Below are 23,345 nucleotides of genomic sequence, written 5' to 3' on the forward strand. Positions count from 1 at the left end.
TTAACCCAATCTCTCCTCATAACTAAGCCCTTCCATACCAGGCAACATCCTGGTAAACCTCCTCTGCACTCTCTCTAAAGCCTCCACGTCCTTCTGGTAGTGTGGCGACCAGAACTGGGCGCAGTATTCCAAATGCGGCCGAACCAACATTCTATACAACTGCAACATCAGACCCCAACTTTTATACTCTATGCCCCGTCCTATAAAGGCAAGCATGCCATATGCCTTATTCACTACCTTCTCCACCTGTGACGTCACCTTCAAGGATCTGTGGACTTGCACACCCAGGTCCCTCTGCGTATCTACACCCTTTATGGTTCTGCCATTTATCGTATAGCTCCCCCCTACATTAGTTCTACCAAAATGCATCACTTCGCATTTATCTGGATTGAACTCCATCTGCCATTTCTTTGCCCAAATTTCCAGCCTATCTATATCCTTCTGTAGCCTCTGACAATGTTCCTCACTATCTGCAAGTCCAGCCATTTTTGTGCCATCCGCAAACTTACTGATCACCCTAGTTACACCTTCTTCCAGATCGTTTATATAAATCACAAACAGCAGAGGTCCCAATACAGAGCCCTGCAGAACACCACTAGTCACAGGCATCCAGCCGGAAAAAGACCCTTCCACTACCACCCTCTGTCTTCTGTGACCAAGATGTGGAGATGCCGGCGTTGGACTGGGGTGAACACAGTAAGAAGTCTCACAACACCAGGTTAAAGTCCAACAGGTTTATTTTGCTACCAAATAAACCTGTTGGACTTTAACCTGGTGTTATGAGACTTCTTTCTGTGACCAAGCCAGTTCTCCACCCATCTAGCCACCTCCCCCTTTATCCCATGAGATCCAACCTTTTGCACCAACCTACCATGAGGGGCGTTGTCAAATGCTTTATTAAAGTCCATATAGACGACATCCATGGCCCTTCCCTCGTCAACCATTCTAGTCACTTCTTCAAAAAACTCCACCAGGTTAGTGAGGCAGGACCTCCCTCTCACAAAACCATGCTGACTATCGTTAATGAGTTTATTCCTTTCTAATTGCGCATACATCCTATCTCTAAGAATCCTCTCCAACAACTTCCCGACCACGGACGTCAAGCTCACCGGCCTATAATTACCCGGGTTATCCTTCCTACCCTTCTTAAATAACGGTACCACATTAGCTATCCTCCAATCCTCTGGGACCTCACCTGTGTCCAGTGACGAGACAAAGATTTGCGTCAGAGGCCCAGCGATTTCATCTCTCGTCTCCCTGAGCAGCCTGGGATAGATTCCATCAGGCCCTGGGGATTTGTCAGTCTTTATATTCCCTAAAAAACTAACACTTCCTCCCTTGTAATGGAGATTTTCTCTAACGGGTCAACACTCCCCTCCGAGACACTCCCAGTCAACACATCCCTCTCCTTTGTGAATACCGACGCAAAGTATTCATTTAGGATCTCCCCTACTTCTTTGGGCTCTAAGCATAATTCCCCACTTTTGTCCCTGAGAGGTCCGATTTTTTCCCTGACAACCCTTTTGTTCCTAACGTATGAATAAAATGCCTTGGGATTCTCCTTAATCCTGTCTGCCAAGGACATTTCATGACCCCTTTTTGCCCTTCTAATTCCTCGTTTGAGTTCTTTCCTACTTTCTTTGTATTCCTCCAGAGCTCCCTCCTTCAAGGACTCACTTTGAAGTGCAGTCACTTTGAGCTACAGAAATACGGCAGCTATTTCACACACTGGGAAACTCCGCAAGCAGCAATGAAGTGAACAGCCAGCTAATCTGTTTTCACAGTGGTGCATCTCAAGAAAGAATGTTGGCCAGGACATCAGGAAAACTCCCTTCTCTTTTGAGCTAGTTCCAGATGGATCTTCAATGTCTGCTCCAACAGTTAGACGAGACCTCAGTTTAAAGTCTCACATGGAGGATGGAGCCTCCAACAATACAGCACCCCTTCAGTACTGCACTGGATGTTAACTAATTTATGTCCTTTGAAATGTATATTCTGCCCTTCGTGTGATCCCAGTATCATTTTTCTGAACCCAATGTTCTTTTCTAAACTGAACATACTTGTCACACTCACAATATTGTGGATTTACAATATAGTGGAGTGTTGACTCTAAACCTGTGTTTCACTCTTCACAAATGCTGCCAGACCTGCTGTGTATTTCCAGTACTTTTGGCTAAAATCAACTGTCAGATTAAGCCCAAGTTGGGGTACAATGCCTTACCTTGTCAGCTTGGATCTTGTTTGTCCCTCTTGTGGGGACCATGAATTGGATTCAATTTGAATTTGATTTTTGGAGCAAGTAAGGAATGGATTTGGATTTGCCCGGTCCATTCTGAACATCGGCTTTGTAACTTTAAGAATGGAGTAAAATTTAAAATAAGAAACATTTCAGCACATTCTGTATTTACTCTTGTGGAATTAATGCCTTATAGTCACCAATTGAATAAGATTTCACTCAAATGTTACAAGTGATATAGGGGCTAAATTCAATTATCTTTGTGATGTTTATTAATCTGATTACTGACCGAATTTTCTTTCTTCTAATGTGTCAGGATTTAAATTAGTTTTCCAAAATTCTGATTTGGATGTGATTTGGGCTGTACAGAAGTGGTCATGTTACTGGACTAGTAATTTAGAAGCCTGCAATGACCCAGCAACATGAGTTCAAACCACATCACATCAAGAATAGAAAGCTAGTATCAGTAAATGGCAACCTGACCATGAAACTTCTGGTCAGTTGTAAAACCCATCTGGTTCGCTAATGTCCTTTAAGAAAGATAGTCTTCCTATCTTTCCAGGTCCGGCCTATATGTGACTCCAAACCCACAGCTCACTCAGAAGAACCTTCTGAACCTAGCCTAGGTAGCCATTCTGTTGTCTCAAAGATAATTAGAGATGGGCAACAAAAGCTAGGCTTGCCAGCGACACGAATTAAAAATATATAATTGAATTAACTTTACAAAAGTTTAAATTCCATTTTACAGTCACATGAGGGAGCAGCTGATACAAAGAAGTGAGCAGTTTGTTACCTTAGATTACCTGCACAAGCATCAGGCGTAGGATTTGAGCGTACAAATCAGGCAGCATGGTGGCAAAGTGGTTAGCACAGCTGCCTCATAGCTTCAGGGATCCGGGTTCAATTCCAGCCTCGGGTCACTGTCTGTGTGGAGTTTGCACATTCTCCCCATGTCTGCATGGGTTTCCTTCGGGTGCTCCGGTTTCCTCCCATAGTCCAAAGATGTGCAAGTTCGGTCGATTGGCCATGCACAATTGTCCCTTTTAGTGTCAGAGGGATTAGCAGGGTGACGCAGATAGGGTCTGGGTGAGAATATTGTCGGTGCAGGCTCGATGGGCCGAATGGCCTCCATCTGCAATGTAGGGATTGTATGATTCTCCAAACTTTTGATTCAGAGATGAGTGCTACCAGGTGAGCCAAAACCAACATTAAAGCAAGTATGGTGACCACAATACCACCATTGATTGTTATTAGCTTTATGTTTGTAGATTTATTAATTGAATTTAAATTCCCATCACAGGAATGCCAAGGCTAACTGTAACATAACTGTAACTGTAAGCAAAGAACAGCACGACCAGGGACCTTTTATTAATGGCAGCAGAAAGTGCTGTAAAAACTCAGCAGGTCTGGCAGCATCCGAACGAGAGTTAACATTTTGGGGGCGATCTTACCATTGCACCCCACCAGCCGATGGGTGGGGCGAGCTGGTAAGATCGCAAAAGAGCCGAAAAATCAGGTTCATGCCCGATTTCTCGCTTCTCACGATCTTAACGCCATCGGATATCCGGTGCGATCAGCCTCGGGCCCATTTCCAGCATAAGGCTGAATAATGTATTTAAATGACATTCAAATCTTATTTTGCATTGAATTAATGAGCCTAGGACTGAATTGTCCCACAGTAGCTGGGGGGAGTGCGATGTTTAAAGCATGGAGGCTGGCTGAGAGCAGCAGAGGCTGAGTGACAGGTCTCTGCTGCTAGAGACCTGCACATGCGCAATGACGCACTCTGCTGCTCTCAGCCAGCATTCAGGCAACTTAAGCCTGCCCCCCCCCCTTGCCCCACACCCCCCCGCCCCCAACCCCCCCTTATAGGTGAGAAACCGGGAGCAGCAATTGGAGTGAGCTGTATATCCAAATGTGTCTGGATAGCACAGAATGCTTAGACAAGAGCCAGGAGAGGGAGGGAGGTGTTATCCTCATCACAGGGTGCTAAGGATCCTCAACAGCAGGGTGCTGCTTCAACCAGAAGCTCTTACAGCAGGTGGTCAAGACCTCTGCAGCCTCTGGCCGAGAATCTGAGGCTAGATGGAGGAGTGGCCACCCACTATCCAGACCGATGGTGACCGTGATGAAGAATTTCTTTTCATTCAGATCATTCCAGCTGACATTTGCGGAGTTTGAAATCTGCCACTTCTAAATGCCTTATCCTGGGTAGTGAATGCCTTGTCTCCCAGGGTATTGCACTACATCAAGTTCTAATAGATCTTACCAGTCAGGCCCGGGGGGGGGCTGTCTCTTCACCTCCATGACAAGAGCCTCTCAGGTGTAAGGCATTGCACCCATGAAGTCTGTCTGACCAGCCGTGTGTATTTGAGAACAGAAGGGCTTCCACTCCTTCAACGTGGTATGCAACCACAACAAAAGGATTCTGTAAATGTGTGCAAGGTTTTCTGGCAGCTGCCATGACTCCTTCCTACATAGGCAGCTTCCAGTGCCATTATTCAGACAACTGGGGTGTCTCCATTGCCCACCCGACTCCCTCTGCCTTTACTGAGACTCCCAGCATTTCCCTGTTAATCAAGAGATGGAGGGCACCTGAGTATGTTTCCATGCACCCTCAGCTATCTCTACAACCAACCCATCAATGCTGTCAATTGCAGACGTAGGGTGGAATTTCCCCATGTGTTTTCAGAGAGTCAGGTTCTGACTGAAAACCGGTGTGTGGACCCGATTTTCTGACACCCTGGAAAAAGTGAGTGGGCGGGGTTTACGCCATCAGCCCGATAGGATGGTGCGGGGCCTGATAGAGCCAGCAAGGCCAGTTCCCCAGAGATTGGAGCACCAACTTTAAGGGGCTCCCTGATCAGCACAGGAGGTAAATGTCCACCAGCCCACCTGCCACCCTGCCCCATGGAAATAAAGGACACCCTCACAAGCATTGGGGGGGTTCTCCCCCCCCCCCCCCCCAACAAAAGCATTGGGGCTCTCCCCCAACCCCCCGCATCACCACAATATCAACAACCACTGCCCTCCTCCCCATCAAAAGCATCCGGATCTCCCTCCACCCCATCCCCTCAAAGACCCACACAACCATGGTCTCGGGGGCATCCTCCCCCTTCAGCCCCTCCCTCACCGTAGTCTCAGGGGCACTCTCTCCCCCAATCCCACCACTGCCGTCTCAGGGGAAATCTCCCCCTCCCAGGCATCAGTCCTCCCCAACAGACGTCAGGGAATTCCTCCTGTGGGGTTTCACAGGGGCCCACCCCCGCACTGACCCCCCCCCCAACAGAGGTTGGCACTCGCAGACAGCAAATGTGGGCACAAAATCACCTCTATAGTAGGGAGGCCACTGAGCTGGTCTTCCATCCACTTCTGAGTCTGTCAACACAAGACTCTGCAAGAGGCTGGCTACTCCTTCAGTGGAGGGGTTGATGCACACAAATGCTTTTCAGATGGCAACACTCATGGTACAGACTCCTCCATCCTCTGGTCAGGTTCTGCCAGATAGCCACACATCTCCCTTTAGTGCTTCACAAGCGCCTTGGTGCTGTGTGACCCCCAAGGCTTAGATGAATGTTATGTGTGGCTGGAGCTCATCTCAGTCCTCCAAAGCTGTTATTGCCTCCATCACCTGCTCAAATGTGAAGTGCTCCTCACTGCGTACCGTCTCTTCTATACGTGACTGAGTTCTCACCGACCTGTACTGGTGAAGGGTGCACATGATTTGTGTGACGGTGCTTCTGCAATGCCATACTGCTGATGGCCTTGCCCCTTTGAGTAAGAGAAGACCTCAGTTAGTGACCTCATTACGCAGTGCCGAGCTTGGAATGTTCACTTATTTTGACAAAGGCACCACTGAGGTAGCGGATCAGATGTAGCCCTTCAATAACCGGCATCCATCTTCTGATGATTTCCCATCTGAAGGAAGCCTGCTCGCCTCTCTCAGAGCGGGCACTGCGCGGGCAGCTGATAGATCCTTAAATATTTGTGCTGCCAACTCAACAGCCCATCCACCATCCCTGACTGGATTGTAATCCCAGAAACAAGCTTTAATTGGACACCTCCACAAAGATCAAACCAGGAGACCCATCCAGCCCACATCCACATTCCCAACCCAGAAATTACCCTGATCCCTGAAAGAAAACTGTCAGGAGAATTCAGCTCAAATTACACAGAGGGGGTGATTTTACCGAATCTGGACGGGCAAACGCAATGGTAAAGGGGGAAACGCAGGTAAGACTGGGGGTGCAGCTCATTAAGTCAATTTAAATGCATGCAAATACATTTAAATTGATGTCGTGCCCCGTTTCGGGCGCGGTGCCGATCGTGGCCATTTTCGGACCTTGGTAAAGTGGGAATCTGCGCGGACGCGGGTGTGGATCACGCTATTCGCCTCATGCCCGACTTTACCAAGTTTTCGTGCCCGAAAACTGGCGCAACGCAATGGTAAAATCACCCCAGAAAATCTAAAAATGATTTATGAGGATGGTGCCAGAATTGAGAGAGTGCGGGTATCAATAAAGACTGAATAGGCTGAGGCTCTTTCCTCCGAGAATAAAAGACTGTAAAGTAACCGGTAGAGATCTTTGAAGTTATGAAGGTGTTTGAAAGGGTAGACGGTTCACACTAGAGGCCATGAAATCAGTTAGTCAGCAATCAATTCATAAGGAATTCAGGAAATTATTTACCAAGCGAAGGTGGGACTCCCTATCACATGGAGTGGCTGAGGTGATTACAGTAGACAAGGGGAACCTAGATAAGTTGATAAGCGAACAAGGAAGAGGACAGGGAAGTGGAGTTGAGACCACAACCAGATCAGCCATGATCTTATCAAATGGCAGAACAGTCTCAAAGCAACAAATGGCCGACTCCTGCTCCTACGTCCTATGTTCCCAGAAAGTTCTGTGGATGGAGTTCCATGAAATAAAGTGGAAGAAGTCTCATGTGGAGCATAAACCCTGACAGAGACCTAGTGAGCCAAATGGTCTGTGTCTGGGCTGTAGAATTGAACATAGAGTCACTACAGTGCAGCAGAAGGCCAATCGGCCCATTATGTCTGCACCAACTCTCCGATGGAGTATCCCACTCAGGCCCTATCCCCATAATCCCACATATTTACCCCACTAAGCCCCCTAACCTATGTATCTTGGGACACTGAGGGATAATTTAGCATGGCCAATCCACATAACCTGTACATCTTTGGACTCATAATTCTATGTGATACAAAATATTATTGCAGAAATGGTAGAAAACACCTTTATGTTTATAGCGGAGCTTTACTGCAATCTTATCCAGCCACATCCCGGTATCCAATATAATTGTAACTTCTAAATAGGGTCAACAAACTTCCGGGACTGTTCCAGAGTCTCCAGAATGTAAAGATTAAAGTCACTGCTGTGATGAAAAATCATGGCAGCATTAAAAAAAAGCTTTTTAAATGTTCCATGAAAAATATTGCAGATAGGAAAAAGAGTTGTTTACTTGATCAGGTAATTGGAGGTAAAAGATAGTCCAAAGATGTGCGGGTTAGGTTGATTGGCCATGCTAAAAATTGCCCCTTAGTGTCCTGGGATGCGTAGATTAGAGGGATTAGTGGGTAAAATATGTAGGAATATGGGGGTAGGGCCTGGGTGGGATTGTGGTCGGTGCAGACTCGATGGGCCGAATGGCCTTTCTGTACTGTAGGGTTTCTATGATTTCTATGATAAAATCTCCAGGAATACATGCAACCAGAGTTGGGAAGACAATCTGGAAAGAGTGGAGGCTGAGATTATTGTGCCACAGCTCCGGTGGTTAAATGGGGCTCGTTTACTGGTAGGACATTCCTTTACATTTAGCTGAATCATTAGGCCCAGACAAACTGGCCATACCCGTTCCGATCAGATGACGAGGGTGACATTGCACAAGAGGAATGTGTATGAGCTCAGTTCCATAAAAACAAATCTACATTAATTAACTTGCACGTGTTATTATTTTGCAACATGCTATAAGCAATAAGCTGGAACATTGAGTTCCTAACAGTGGCATATCCATATGATTGGTCTACGGTGTGTAAAAAAAAACCTTTTTTAAAAGCTTCTAAATCTCCAAAATTCAGGGACTTATGAAGCCAGGATTCCTGCTCACTATCTACTAATGCCCTGCTGAATGTTGGTGTTACACGGACATCAGCTACAAACAGGATTTAGCTGAGACTTGAAATCCTCCAGAACAAGATTGTCTCCAGCACTCAGTATCAAGGCTCACATGTAAGTAATAGCCACTGGACAAGATACCAAAGATCATGGACTTTACCCCAACTGAGGAGTCAACACTCCTGATAGACAAAGGAACCGAGGGTTAGGGATTTCAGACAGGAAAGTGGAGTTGAAACCGCAGCCAGATCATCCAGATCCTATTGAAAGGGCTGAATGGCCTACTTCTGCTCTTCGGTCCTATGTCCCAAATCTCTACTCAGGCCAAGAGCAAAGGAAAGAAAATGACTGGGGACCAAGCAACATTCCTTTATGCAAGTACACACATATACTTGCATCAATGACATCAATAATCTACACTTATATCCTGTCTTTACCACTAAAACACCCAAAGATACTTTACAGGGGCTTTATCAAACAAAATTTCAGTCCAGTAAGGAGATATCAGAGCAGAGATAGACTTTAAGCGAAAGGAGGAAAGACAGATACGGAGGTGCAGAGGTTAAGAGAGAGAATTCCAGAGCTTGAGGCCTTGGCAGGTGAGACGTGGCTACCAGTCGTGAAGTGATTAAAATTTGGGAAGGAGGAATTGGAGGAGAACAGACCCCTCAAAGGGTTACAGGGCTGGGAATGATTACAGAGAGAGGGAGGGGGTGATGGCGTAAAATTATTTGAAAACAAGGATGAAAATTTTGAAATGAAGACATTGCTTAACTAGGTGTAGTTCAGCGAGCATAGGAGTGATGGGTGAATGGGACTTAGAGTTAGTGCGAGTTAGAACATGGGCATCAGAGTTTACAGAAGGTAGAACATGGAGGAGCCAGCCAAGAGTGTGTTAGAATAATCAAGCCTGGAGATTACAAAGGCATAGATGAGGATATCAGCTGCATGTGAACTGAGGTAGGAGCAGAGTTAGGTGATGCTACTGAGGTGAAAATGCTGTAGTGTGATAATGGATGATTTTAAAAAATATTTTTTGGGATTTATAGTGATATTCTGTAAATTAAGCTATGTGTGTGTCCATGATTGATTAAATTGGGGAGATTAATAGAGACAACTTGTCTATTTTGGGTTTAATCTCAGTTGTTTGGGTTTAATATCAGTTGTTCTGGGTTTAATCTCAGTTGTTCTGGGTTTAATATCAGTTGTTTGGGTTTAATCTCAGTTGTTTGGGTTTAATCTCAGTTGTTTGGGTTTAATATCAGCTGTTAATATCAGGGATTTGTTCCCAGGAGCAGGCTGAGGGTAAGAGAGTGGGTTTTCTGACTTTAATTAATTATTTATTTTTTCAGTTAATTTTGGGTTTAAAATCGGAGGTTTTTTTCAAAACCGGAAGTCGGGCCAGGAGAGGCCTGGGGAAGTTTTTGGAGGGTTTAAAAGCGTACCAAAGTATACAGCGGGCAGCATCGTAGCGGGCAGCAGAGTGAGTGGGAAGTTGAGTGAGCTGTCAGGGCTTTGGCTCACAGGGCTTGGACGAGCAGGGGTGAGTTTTTGTTTCCTTACACTCTTATTAACTTTTCACTGTCTTACTTGACATAAAGTGTCCAGTATGAGTGTGAAACCAGTGTGTTGTTCCCAGTGTAGGATGTGGGAGGTCCTGGAGGCATCTGGCCTCCCGGACATCCACATCTGTGAGGGGTGTGTCGAGCTGCGGTTCCTGAGGGACCGTGTTAGGGAGCTGGAACTGCAGCTTGAGGATCTTAGGCTGATGAGGGAGAATGAGGAGGTGATAGACAAGAGCTATCATCAGGTGGTCACACCAGGGCAACGGGAGGAGGCCAAGTGGGTGATGGCCAGGAAGGGTAAGGCTAGGGTGGTTGAGAGCACCCCAGTGGATTTGCCCCTGCACAACAAGTACTCCTGCTTGAGTACTGCTGGGGGGGACAGCCCGCCTGGGGGAAGCAGCAGTGGCCGTGTCTCCGCAGTGGAGTCCAGCCCTGTAACTCAGAGGGCTAAGGAAAAGAGGAGGAAGGCGGTATTAATCGGGGACTCGATGGTGAAGGGGACAGACAGGCGTTTCTGCGGAGGTAGGCGGGATTCTCGCATGGTGGTCTGCCTCCCTGGGGCCGGGATCCAGGATGTCGCTAGTCGCGTCCCGGAAATCCTGAGGTGGGAGGGAGAGGAGCCTGAGGTAGCGGTACATATTGGTACCGCTGATGTGGGTAGGAAGGGAGAAGGGGTCATGAAAAGGGAGTACAGGGAATTAGGGAGACAGCTGAGAAAGAGGAAAGCAAAGGTAGTAATCTCAGGATTACTGCCTGTGCCATGGGAAGGTGAGGGCAGGAATGGAGTGAGGTGGAAGATGAATGTGTGGCTGAGGGACTGGTGCAGGGGGCAGGGATTCAGGTTCCTGGGCCATTGGGACCTCTTTAGGGGCAGGGGTGATCTGTATACAAAAAACGGGTGGAACTTGAATCACACGGGGACCAATATCCTGGCCGGTAGGTTGGCTAAGGCTACTGGGGAGAATTTAAACTAGATAGGTTGGGGGGAGGGGAGCTAGAAGAGTTGACTAGGATCAAGGAACTAATTGATGGGGTGGAGGATGCAGGGGTAAGGGGAATTACAAAATTAATGGTAGAGGAGAGGGTGCAAGTGAATGAAGGCGGTAATTTAGATAAGGGAGTAGAGGGAGAGGGTGTTCGCGACTCATCAAAGCGGGTCCAGATAAAAGCTGGAATAAGGACACTTTGCCTGAATGCACGAAGCATTCGGAACAAGGTAAATGAGTTGATGGTGCAAATCAGCACAAGTGGGTACGATCTAGTGGCCATTACAGAAACGTGGCTGAAAGGTGACCAGGACTGGGAGATGAATATCCAGGGGTATCAGGCGTTTAGGAAGAATAGACAGGAAGGAAAAGGTGGTGGGGTCGCGCTATTAATAAGAGATAATATCAGGGTAGTACTGAGGGATGACATAGGCTCTGAGGAACAAAACGTGGAATCATTATGGGTAGAGATGAGGAATAGTAGAGGGAGAAAGACACTAGTAGGTGTGGTATATAGGCCCCCAAATAATAATGTTGAGGTAGGGAGGGCTATAAACAAGCAGATAAGGGATGCATGTAAAAACGGAACGGCAATAATCATGGGGGACTTCAACATGCACATTGACTGGCAGACTCAAGTCGGTAAGGGTGGAATGGAGGAAGAGTTCTTAGAATGCTGTCGGGATAGTTTCCTTGAACAGCATGTTACGGAACCGACGAGGGAACGAGCTATTTTGGATCTGGTATTGTGTAACGAGGTAGGTAGAATTAAGGATCTTATTGTGAAGGACCCTCTTGGGTCTAGTGACCACAATATGGTCGAATTTCTGATTCAGATGGAAGAGGAGAAAGTTTGGTCCCAAACCAGTGTCCTCTGTTTGAACAGAGGGAAATATGATAGGATGAGGGATGAATTGGCTAAGGTAGACTGGGAGAGCAGGCTGGCAGGTAGGATAGCTGAGGAACAGTGGAGGATTTTTAAGGAGATCCTTTTCAGTTCTCAGCAAAAATATATTCCAGCAAAAAACAAGGATTGTAAGAAAAGGGAGAACCAGCCGTGGATAACGAAGGAAATAAAGGAGAGTATTAAAATAAAAACAGCTGCGTACAGAGTGGAGAAACAAGTGATTGGGAAAAATTTAAGAAACAACAAAGAGAGACTAAGAAAGCGATAAAGAAAGGAAGGATAGACTATGAAGCTAGGCTAGCAATTAATATAAAAAATGATAGTAAAAGTTTTTATAAATATATAAAAAGGAATAGAGTGGCTAGAGTGAATGTTGGACCCTTGGAGGACGAGAGGGGGGAGTTAATAGTGGGAAATGAGGATATGGCTGAGTCTTTAAATAAGTTTTTTGTGTCGGTCTTCACGGTGGAGGACACAAATAGTTTGCCAAATATTAACGATAGAGGGTTGGCAGCAGGAGAAATACTTAATACAATTAATGTTACCAGAGAGGCAGTGCTGGGTAGACTAATGGGACTGAAGGTGGATAAGTCCCCGGGTCCGGATGGAATGCATCCCAGGGTATTGAAAGAAATGTCAGAGGTAATAGTGGATGCGTTAGTGATTATTTATCAAAACTCGTTGCATTCTGGGGTAGTGCCGGTTGATTGGAAAACGGCTAATGTTACGCCGCTGTTTAAAAAAGGAAGGAGACAAAAGGCGGGTAACTATAGGCCGGTCAGCTTAACGTCTGTAGTAGGGAAAATGCTGGAATCCATTATTAAAGAGGAGATAGCAGGGCATCTGGATAGAAATGGTTCGATCAATCAGACGCAGCATGGATTCATGAGGGGAAAGTCGTGCTTGACGAACATGTTGGATTTTTATGAAGATGTGACTAGGGCGGTTGATGGAGGAGAACCGGTGGATGCGGTGTTTTTGGATTTCCAAAAGGCGTTTGATAAGGTGCCCCATAAAAGGCTACTGAAGAAGATTAGGGCACACGGAGTTGGGGGTAGTGTGTTAAAGTGGATTGGGGACTGGCTATCCGACAGGAAGCAAAGAGTCGGAATAAATGGGTGTTTTTCCGGTTGGAGGAAGGTAACTAGTGGCGTGCCGCAGGGATCGGTACTCGGGCCGCAACTATTTACCATTTATATAGATGATCTGGAGGAGGGGACGGAGTGTAGGGTAACGAAGTTTGCAGACGACACAAAGATAAGTGGAAAAGTGAATCGTGTGGAGGACGGAGAAGATCTGCAGAGAGATTTGGACAGGCTGAGTGAGTGGGCGAGGATATGGCAAATGGAGTATAACGTTGAGAAATGCGAGGTTATACACTTTGGAGGAAATAATAACAAATGGGATTACTATCTCAATGGAAACAAATTAAAACATGCTACCGTGCAAAGGGACCTGGGGGTCCTTGTGCATGAGACGCAAAAGCCCAGTCTGCAGGTACAACAGGTGATCAAGAAGGCAAATGGGATGTTGGCCTATATTGCGAAGGGGATAGAATATAAAAGCAGGGATGTCTTGATGCACCTGTACAGGGCATTGGTGAGGCCGCAGCTGGAATACTGTGTGCAGTATTGGTCCCCTTATATGAGGAAGGATATATTGGCATTGGAGGGAGTGCAGAGAAGGTTCACCAGGTTGATACCGGAGATGAGGGGTTTGGATTATGAGGAGAGGCTGAGGAGATTGGGTTTGTACTCGTTGGAGTTTAGAAGGATGAGGGGGGATCTTATGGAGACTTATAAGATAATGCGGGGGCTGGATAGGGTGGAGGCGGAGAGATTCTTTCCACTTAGTAAGGAAGTTAAAACTAGAGGACACAGCCTCAAAATAAAGGGGGGTCGGTTTAAGACAGAGTTGAGGAGGAACTTCTTCTCCCAGAGGGTGGTGAATCTCTGGAATTCTCTGCCCACTGAGGTGGTGGAGGCTACCTCGCTGAATATGTTTAAAGCGCGGATGGATGGATTCCTGATCGGTAAGGGAATTAAGGGTTATGGGGATCAGGCGGGTAAGTGGTACTGATCCACGTCAGATCAGCCATGATCTTATTGAATGGCGGGGCAGGCTCGAGGGGCTAGATGGCCTACTCCTGCTCCTATTTCTTATGTTCTTATGTTCTTATAAGAACCAAGAGATAAAAGGATAAAGGTGTTGGGGTCATGCATTTATAATGAAGAGTTATGGTGTGTTTCAGCTATAAGTAAATAGATTGGGTCTAAAATTTGTATTATAAGATAAGTGGGAACTTTGCCTTTCAGCTGCTGAACCTCAAAGGGAAGCTCCAAAGTGACAAGGAATGTTTACAACTTACAAAGGCTTCAGGTGTAAACAGGGGAAGGTACATTAAATTCTATCGGCTGAACGTAGACAATATAGGAAAACATGAAAGATTTTTATATTTGTTGAAGTTGAATTCAAACTGGTGTTTGAAGACAATGGAATGTGAGATGAAGTGGGAGAAAAAATTGAAGGAAAGATGTTTAACTGAATTGTGGGGAAACGTCCTGAAGACCAGACCTGTTTGCTGAGAAGGTGCGAAAATTGTGCATTTGAAACACAACTTTCAAGCCAGAAACATTTCTGTTTTTCAAAAAACAGTTTGATTCTGAACCTTTTTTTTTGGATTGCCACATCTGAGTGGAAGAGTTTGAGGAGTTGTATGGCATATCTTTATTAAAGTGACAATAATTCATTGCTTTGGGTATTAGTGGATTTTTATAATAAAAATCTGTAAGGGAGTTGTTGCCAAAAACTTTATATTTGTGTATCTTTGACCAAATGGGTTTTTTGAGGATTGTCCTTTAATCTTATATGCTTAAGTTTTTTTATCTTAATAATAAATATTATATTTTTTTAAATCCTAAAGGTGTTGCTGGAGTCCTATGTTTTTGGGTTCAGTAGCTCTTCCTTCTTTTCAAAATGTAAAATAAAGGTTTATGATCAGTAAAACAGACTTCCCCCTGGAATCTGGCTTGCTCAGCAATGACATCTGCTGTGGTCATCAGAATAACCTTAGTGATGGTGTGGAACTCCAACGAGTACAGGCCCATAGTCCTCAACCAAAGAGCTTGTCATAGGAGGGACGGTTGAGGACTCTGAGTCTGTACTCATTGGAGTTTAGAAGGATGAGGGGTGATCTTATTGAAACTTACAGGATACTGCGAGGCCTGGATAGAGTGGACGTGGAGAGGATGTTTCCACTCGTAGGAAAAACTAGAACCAGGGAGCACAACCTCAAGCTAAAGGGACGATCCTTTAAGTCAGAGATGAGGAGGATTTTCTTCAGCCAGAGAGTGGTGAATATATGGAACTCTTTGCCGCAGAAGGCTGTGGAAGTCAGGTCATTGAGTGTCTTTAAGACAGAGATAGATAGGTTCTTGATTAATAAGGGGATCAGGGGTTATGGGGAAAAGGCAGGAGAATGGGGATGAGAAAAATATTGGCTATGATTGAATGGCAGAGCAGACTCGATGGGCCGAGTGGTCTAATTCTGCTCCTATGTCTTATGGTCTTATGGTTTATTATATGTGGTCAGAAGTTGAGTTGAGGGTCAAGTGTGACACCAAGTTTATAAGCAGTCTGCTTCAGCATCAGAGTGGGAGAGGAATACGGGTTGTGGTGGGGACCAAAGACAATAGTTTCAGCCTTCCCAATATTTGGTTGAAAATTTCTGCTCATCCAGTTCAGGATGCCAGCCAAGAAATCTGATAAATTAGAGACTGTGGTGGAGTCAAGACAGGTGGTGGTGTGTAGAGCTGAGTGTGTTCAGTGTATACATGACAACTAAAGCTATACTTTGGATTGAAGTCATCAGGGGACAACATACAGGTGAGAAAGAGGAAGCCAAGGATAGATCCTTGGGGGATACCAGAGGTAATGATGCGGGAGCAGAGAAAGAAGTCATTGCAGGTAATTTTCTGGCTAAGGGTAGGTAGAATGGAACCGGGTGAGTGCAGATCCAGCAAGGTAGATAACAGTGGAGAAGTATTGGAGTAGGACAAGGTAGTCAATATGTCAAAGCCTGCAGACAGGATAATCCTGGAATAGCGAGCAGTTTCAGCAAACAAAAGCAAGACCCAATAATGTTTTCAGTAGGCCAGTCAGATCTGACATTGAATGATCATGATGGTGTAGTGGGTAATGTCACTGGACTAGTATTCCAAACACCAGGCTCTGGTGCCATGGGTTCAAATCCGTCACTATGACAGCTGGTCAAATTGAAAGCCAGTCACGTTAACGGTGACCATGAAACTATCATTCACTGTTGTAAAAAACATCTGGTTCACTAATGCCCTTTAGGGAAGGAAATCTACCATCCTTACTCAGTCTGGCCTACATCTGCCTCCAGACCCACAGCGGTTGACTATTAACTGCCCTCTGCCCTAGCAAGCCACTCAGTTGAAGTGCAATTAAGGAGGTGGGGTGGTCCATAAAATAGAGAGGGAAGGTAAGGGCTGGAGTTCCCATTGTCTTCCCATGACAATGACATTGTGCCAGGGGTAGGGAAGGTGGTGGATGGCATGTCTGCACAGATGCCAATTGAGCCACTTAAGTGACCTCGTCTCACCTCCACTGGCATTTTATCTGTGGTGATTTGGCCTTCCATTGCTTGGGGAGATTATGCCAAGTAAACACTGGCAGCCTCGCTGTGGGTCTGAGGGCTCTCCTATTTAAGCAGTTTTGACGTAGGGATGGCTGTCCTCATGGCAGCGGTGTCACCTGCCCCCATCACAACCCACCCACCCCTTTGTCAGGGCCTGCCTGACTAGCCCCAGGCACCCCAGACCCCACCTATAGTTGGGAGGGCAGCATCCTGTACTTCCAGGTGCAGTCACTGCAGGGATCTATTGTCACCTTCCCCAGCACTGACAATTTGATTTGATTTGATTTATTATTGTCACATGTATTAACATACAGTGAAAAGTATTGTTTCTTGCGCGCTATACAGACAAAACATACCGTTCATAGAGAAGGAAACGAGAGAGTGCAGAATGTAGTGTTACAGTCATTGCTAGGGTGTAGAGAAAGATCAACTTAATGCGAGGTAAGTCCATTCAAAAGTCTGACAGCAGCAGGGAAGAAGCTGTTTTTGAGGCGGTTGGTACGTGATCTCAGACTTTTGTATCTTTTTCCCGAAGGGAGAAGGTGGAAGAGAGAATGTCCGGGGTGTGGGGGGTCCTTAATTATGCTGGCTGCTTTGCCGAGGCAGCGGGAAGTGTAGACAGAGTCAATGGATTGGAGGCTGGTTTGCGTTATGGATTGAGCTACATTCACGACCTTTTGTAGTTCGTTGTGGTCTTGGGCAGAGCAGGAGCCATACCAAGCTGTAATACAACCAGAAAGAATGCTTTCCATGGTCATAGCTGTCATAGTGGCGGGAAGATAATGGGCACTGCTGAGTCTGCTGAGCTGCCGATCCTCCAATTGAGCAGTAGCTCCAGGGGATGGGTATCCATTCTTAATAATGACAACCAATTAGCTGCATGCCCCTATAAAATGTGCTTCTGAGTTGTGCACCCAGTTGAAGCAACTCCCCCCACCCAATCCCAATTTCAAGCCCATTGGTGGAACATCCATTCCACGAACAAAATTCCAGCAATGTGTTGTTAATCGACCAATGGAGAGGCGCACAACTGCTCATGCACATAGGCATGTACATAAAGACACATACAAAAAGGTGCACATACACATATGCACAACACAACAATACACTGTACACATATGGACACACACACGCATGTCTTCAGGTGTGGGTTCTACCTAGTGTACAAGTAGAATAGATGTGCAAACCAATTAACTAATAATAAACTGCGTGAAAGAAACCATAGGATACTACAGCATGGAGGAGGCCATTTGATCCATAATGGACAATGCACTTTCACAGATCCAAAAGACTACTAGAAATATCAGCTTGGGGATATGGCAAACAGGGCAACAAGAATGATTCCCAGCTTAAAAAAATCTTAATTACTCATAAACAGCTGGATCAACTCACTTCAGAGATTCTTAAACTCAGGGATAATTTGATACAATGTATAAAATAGTGAAAGGACTAGACTCTTCCTACTGATAGATTATTTTGGTCTAATCGATTAGAAATGACCTTATAAACAAGATATATAAGAGCAAGTTTGGGTGAGATGTTAAACAGTTTCACAGATCTTTTGAACATGTTGCCTCATGAAATGAATGTTGACTCTGTAAAAGAGAGCTGTACCGGTATTTATCCAGGACTAAAAGGTAAATGCACCAGGCAATTAAAATCGTCAGTGTGGTTCTCATAGTTTAGTTTTCTATTGCCTAAGTAAATTGGAATGGAATTTTCCATATTTTTTCCTGAATTGGCCTTTGTGTTTGTTGCAAGGTGTTGGATACAGTTCAGTACGTCTTAATTAAGTCTTTGTAGTCTTAAGTAGGTTAACTTTATGTATTTATTAATTATGTATAGATATATATATATATATATATATATAGAGAGAGAGAGAGAGAGTAAAGGGTTCAAGCTAGGGTCTGCGTCCATACTTGTGCATATGGCTCTATCCAACCCTGCACTGACCCCTCAGTGTGGGTCATGTGTTCTCTTACATCACTGTCTGGGTGGCGCTGTGTTCAATCTCAAATTTACCCTAAATTTACCCTTATACGACAGTGTTGATCTTTGACTTTTACCTCTCCCAGGAAATGACGTAGCTGTTGGTGGAAAGGGAATGTCTGAAGATGATGCTTCAAGCATCGTGACAGTGTTGAGCAGGCTTGAACGAGCTATATGGTCCTTTCCGCTCTACCTATTTCGTATACCTGTGGGTTTGCAAGCTGCGTAATGCCCGCTGGGGAATTCCAGAGTTGGGAAATAACAAAATGTAAACAAAGAGATATGCCCCAGAAATCTACAGAGATTTCAATAAGATTCTCACCATAACTCTGGCCGAGTCTGACAGAAAAAGCCACGTACTGCTTCTGAAGGTTGTTGCTGTTTCTGCACACAATAGTCACTGCTCCTTCCCACAAAGCTCCCAAAATATTGCTTTGATATATTAAATTATTCAAAAGATCAAACTGTAGTATCCTATGATTACTTTCACTCAGTTTATTTTGGTATGTATTAGTCAATTCATTTGCACATCTATTCTACTTGTCCAACAAATAGAACTCATACCTCAAGACATGTGTGTGCCTATATGTCGATGGTAGTCATGATGTGGAGATGCCGGCATTGGACTGGGGTAAACACAGTAAGACGTTGAACAACACCAGGTTAAAGTCCAACAGGTTTATTTGGTAGCAAATGCCACTAGCTTTCGGAGCGCTGCCCCTTCGTCAGGTGGAGTGGAGAAGTGCTCACAAACAGGGCACAGAGACACAAACTCAATTTACAGAATAATGATTGGAATGCAGTCTTTACAGACAATCAAGTCTTAAAGGTACAAACAATGTGAGCGGAGAGAGCATTAAGCACAGGTTAAAGAGATGTGTATTGTCTCCAGACAGGACAGCCAGTGAGATTCTGCAAGTCCAGGCAAGTCGTGGGGGTTACAGATAGTGTGACATGAACCCAAGATCCCGGTTGAGGCCGTCCTCATGTGCGCGGAACTTGGCTATCAGTTTTTGCTCACCTTGGTGGGTTCGTGATCTGTAGTCCTTTCGGTATCTTGTCTGCCAAGTTCCGCACACATGAGGACAGCCTCAACCGGGATCTTGGGTTCATGTCACACTATCTGTAACCCCCACAGCTTGCCTGGACTTGCAGAATCTCACTGGCTGTCCTGTCTGGAGACAATACACATCTCTTTAACCTGTGCTTAATGCTCTCTCCGCTCACATTGTTTGTACCTTTAAGACTTGATTGTCTGTAAAGACTGCATTCCAATCATTATTCTGTAAATTGAGTTTGTGTCTCTGTGCCCTGTTTGTGAGCATTTCTCCACTCCACCTGACGAAGGGGCAGCGCTCCGAAAGCTAGTGGCATTTGCTACCAAATAAACCTGTTGGACTTTAACCTGGTGTTGTGAAACTTCTTACTGTGCCTCTATGTGTACAGTGTATGTTTGTGCTGAGCATATGTGTGTGTGCTCCTCTTTGTACTTGTCTTTATGTGCATGTCAATGTGTTTTTCTGTTACTATAGTTTGTCCTAGTGCTCTCACACTACTGAGCAGACAAGAAAATTGCAGCCAGCAGTAACAGATACACAGTCCCACTGGCTGTTCACTCTGAACAACTGTAAACACTGACAGATCTCGTGACATTTTGCTGGGATCTGGAGCTCTGTTGCGCTGTTCAGCTGGTAACCTATCCTGTACCTTTAAGGACACTGTTCAGTTACTCCCTAAGATGAATGGGAGGAGTAACCAGGCAGCGTAGATAATTATAGGTGTGCATCAACTTGCACAATCACAGGGCAATTTCAACTGCTTGTAAATGTCAGACAACAGGTTCATGACTTTTACACTTTCCATCACCTCATCAATCTTCATTTCTGTAACCTCCTCCAGCTCTACAAACCAGCAAGAACTCAGGATTTGTTCTTGTTCAGCTCCTGTTGTCTTCAGCCCACCACCGGCTAATCTAAATCTGAAACTCTGGAATTTCTTCTACCTCTCTGCCAGGCCCTCCATCGTCAGACACTACATAAAACCTCACTCTTTCACCATGTTTTTGGCCACCAGCCTTTATCTCTTTATTAGGCGGTTCAGTATTAAAATGTTACCTGATGATACTCCTATGCAGCACCTTGGAAAATTTTACTATATTAAAATCTTTATGTAAATTGTTATGAAAGTCAAAATCCTCGGCAAGTGAAGTCCTGACAGGCCTTGGCAGCACAAGGTACCTACAAGAAGAAGGAAAAAAGAGAAATGGCAGGAAAACCAGGTCATGTAACCAGGACACTGTAAACAAGTGTTGCTGCAGGCAGGGGAGAGGGAGAGCAGACAGAGAGAGGTCCCAAAGGAATCTATCCCATTAAGGACAACATGATGGAAGGATTTATCTCCACAAGGACTGTGTGGTGATCAGTCCTCCCGATATTCCTACAGATGCATCTACAACATGTAGATTGGTGAGGATGAGATCAAGTAGGTTTTTACTTCTTGTTGGTTCCCTCACCACCTGTTGTAGACTCAGTCTAGCAGTTATGTCCTCTAGGACCTGGCCAGCTCGGTCAGTAGTGGTGCTACCTGTTATGTTGTGGCTATTAAGGCATCAACAACAGAGTTCAGGTTTTGTTAGGAACAAAGGTATTTATTGAATAAGAGAAACTTGGTACATGAGTTTGTAGCCTTGATGTCCTGGAGCAGCAGCTCCAGTCCTTACCTGCTTACAACTTGGCTTCGAGAAGATTCTGCCTGAGAGAAGACTCCAACCTCTGGGTTGATCACTCACTCTCAGTTCCACATTGGTCTCTCAAGTCAGATGACTCACTTCCGCTATACTGTCTTAAAGAGACTGACATCACATAAACAACACTACAGAGTCACAGTTGGTGATGGACGTTGAAGTTCTCCACCCAGACTATATTCCATACCCTTGCCACCCTCAGTGACTCCTCCAAGTGGAGTTCACATGGAAGAGTACTGATCCATCAGCTGAGTGGACAGGGATGGGTGCATTAGGTGTAATCAGCAGTAGGTTTCCTTGCCCATATTTGACTTGGTGCATTGAAACCTCATGAAGTCCAGAATTAATGTTGAGGACTCCCTGGTAGGGTTGCCAACTGTGATTAAATGCATTCCTGGAGGTTTCATCACATAACTTGCTCCCACACTCCAGCCATTAGTCGCTCAACACATCCATCCTTATGACATACAGCCTTCCAACGCCAACTGGAAAGCAGAAACACTCATTACCCAATTTGATGATGCTTGGCTGTCAACCAAACAGCCTTTTCCCCCCACTTCAGTATTTTGATATCTGGTAAATAGACATGTTAAAACAATTACATGCTGAGGATCTTTCTCCAGGATTGCATATAGCAGTGGCCTGGAGATTGATCTTCAATTCTTTGAGATTCAAGACCAATTTTGGAGGATTGGCAGCCCTACAACAGGACAGCTTCCTCTCGACTGTATACCACTGTATCACCTGCCACCTCTGATGAGTCTGTCCCATTGGTGGAACAAGACATTCTCAGGGAAGTGAAGGTGGTGTCTGGGACGTTGTCTGCAAGGTATGATTGCATGTGTATTTCTATGTCAGGCTGTTTATTGAGTAGTCTCTAAAACAGCTGTTCCAATTTTGGCAAAAGCTCCCTGATATTTGTAAAAGTCAACATGGCTAAGTGTGCCACTGTCTTCTCCAGTCCAATGCCAGGTGGTATATCCGGTTCCATTTCTTCTAGACCTTGTAATGGTTTGACACAACTGAGTGGCTTGCTGGGCCATTTCAAAGACAGTTAAGAGTCATAGAGGTTTACAGTATGGAAACAGGCCCTTCAGCCCAACTTGTCCATACCGCCCTTTTTTTAATCCCGAAGCTAGTCCCAATTCCCCCCGTTTGGCTAATATCCCTCAATACCCATTTTATCAATGTAACTGTCTAAACACTTTTTAAAAGACAGAATTGTACCCACCTCTACTACTACCTCTGGCAGCTTGTTCCAGACACTCACCACCCTCTGTGTGAAACAATTGCCCCTTTGGACCCTTTTGTATCTCTCCCCTCTCACCCTAAACCTATGCCCTCTAGTTTTAGACTCCCCTATCTTTGGGAAAAGATATTGACTATCTAGCTGATCTATGCCCCTCATTATTTTATAGACCTCTATAATATCACCCTTAAGCCTCCTACACTCCAGAGTCTATCCAGCCTCTCCTTATAACCCAAATCATCCAGTCCCGGTAGCATCCTAGTAAATCTTTTCTGCACTCTTTCTAGCTTACTTATATCCTTTCTATAATAGGGTGACCAGAACTGCACATAGTATTCCAAGTGTGGCCTTACCAATGTCTTGTACAACTTCAACAAGATGTCCCAACTCCTGTATTCTATGTTCTGACCAATGAAACCAAGCATGCCGAATGCCTTCTCCACCACTCTGTCCACCTGTGACTCCACTCTCTAGGAGCTATGAACCTGTACTCCTAGATCTCTTTGTTCTGTAACTCTCCCCAAAACGCTATCATTAACTGAGTAAGTCCTGCCCTGGTTCAATCGACTAAAATGCATCAACTCGCATTTATCTAATTTAAACTCCATCTGCCATTCGTCAGCCCACTGGCCCAATTAGAACATAGAACAGTACAGCACAGCACAAAACAGGCCCTTCGGCCCACGATGTTGTGCCGAGCTTTATCTGAAACCAAGATCAAGCTATCCCACTCCCTATCATCCTGGTGTGCTCCATGTGCCTATCCAATAACCGCTTAAATGTTCCTCAAGTGTCTGACTCCACTATCACTGCAGGCAGTCCATTCCACACCCCAACCACTCTCTGCGTAAAGAACCTACCTCTGATATCCTTCCT

General features: G+C 45.2%; 1 protein-coding gene across 2 annotated transcripts in view; it reads right to left on the reverse strand.

The window, feature by feature from the left end:
- LOC144479184 (uncharacterized) overlaps positions 1 to 23,345 on the reverse strand; it is a 57,084-nt gene that overhangs the window by 11,802 nt on the left and 21,937 nt on the right. The window contains exon 4 of one of the 2 annotated variants that reach the window (XM_078197795.1): positions 20,567 to 20,714. The exons of the other annotated variant lie outside the window; for it this stretch is intronic. Coding sequence (XP_078053921.1) covers positions 20,664 to 20,714 — 51 coding nt within the window. The 3' untranslated portion in view covers positions 20,567 to 20,663. Of the gene's footprint in view, positions 1 to 20,566; positions 20,715 to 23,345 lie in introns of those variants that run through there. 2 annotated transcript variants of the gene reach the window in all.

Source organism: Mustelus asterias, chromosome 25, assembly GCF_964213995.1.
Source record: "Mustelus asterias chromosome 25, sMusAst1.hap1.1, whole genome shotgun sequence".
Lineage (NCBI taxonomy): Eukaryota > Metazoa > Chordata > Chondrichthyes > Carcharhiniformes > Triakidae > Mustelus > Mustelus asterias.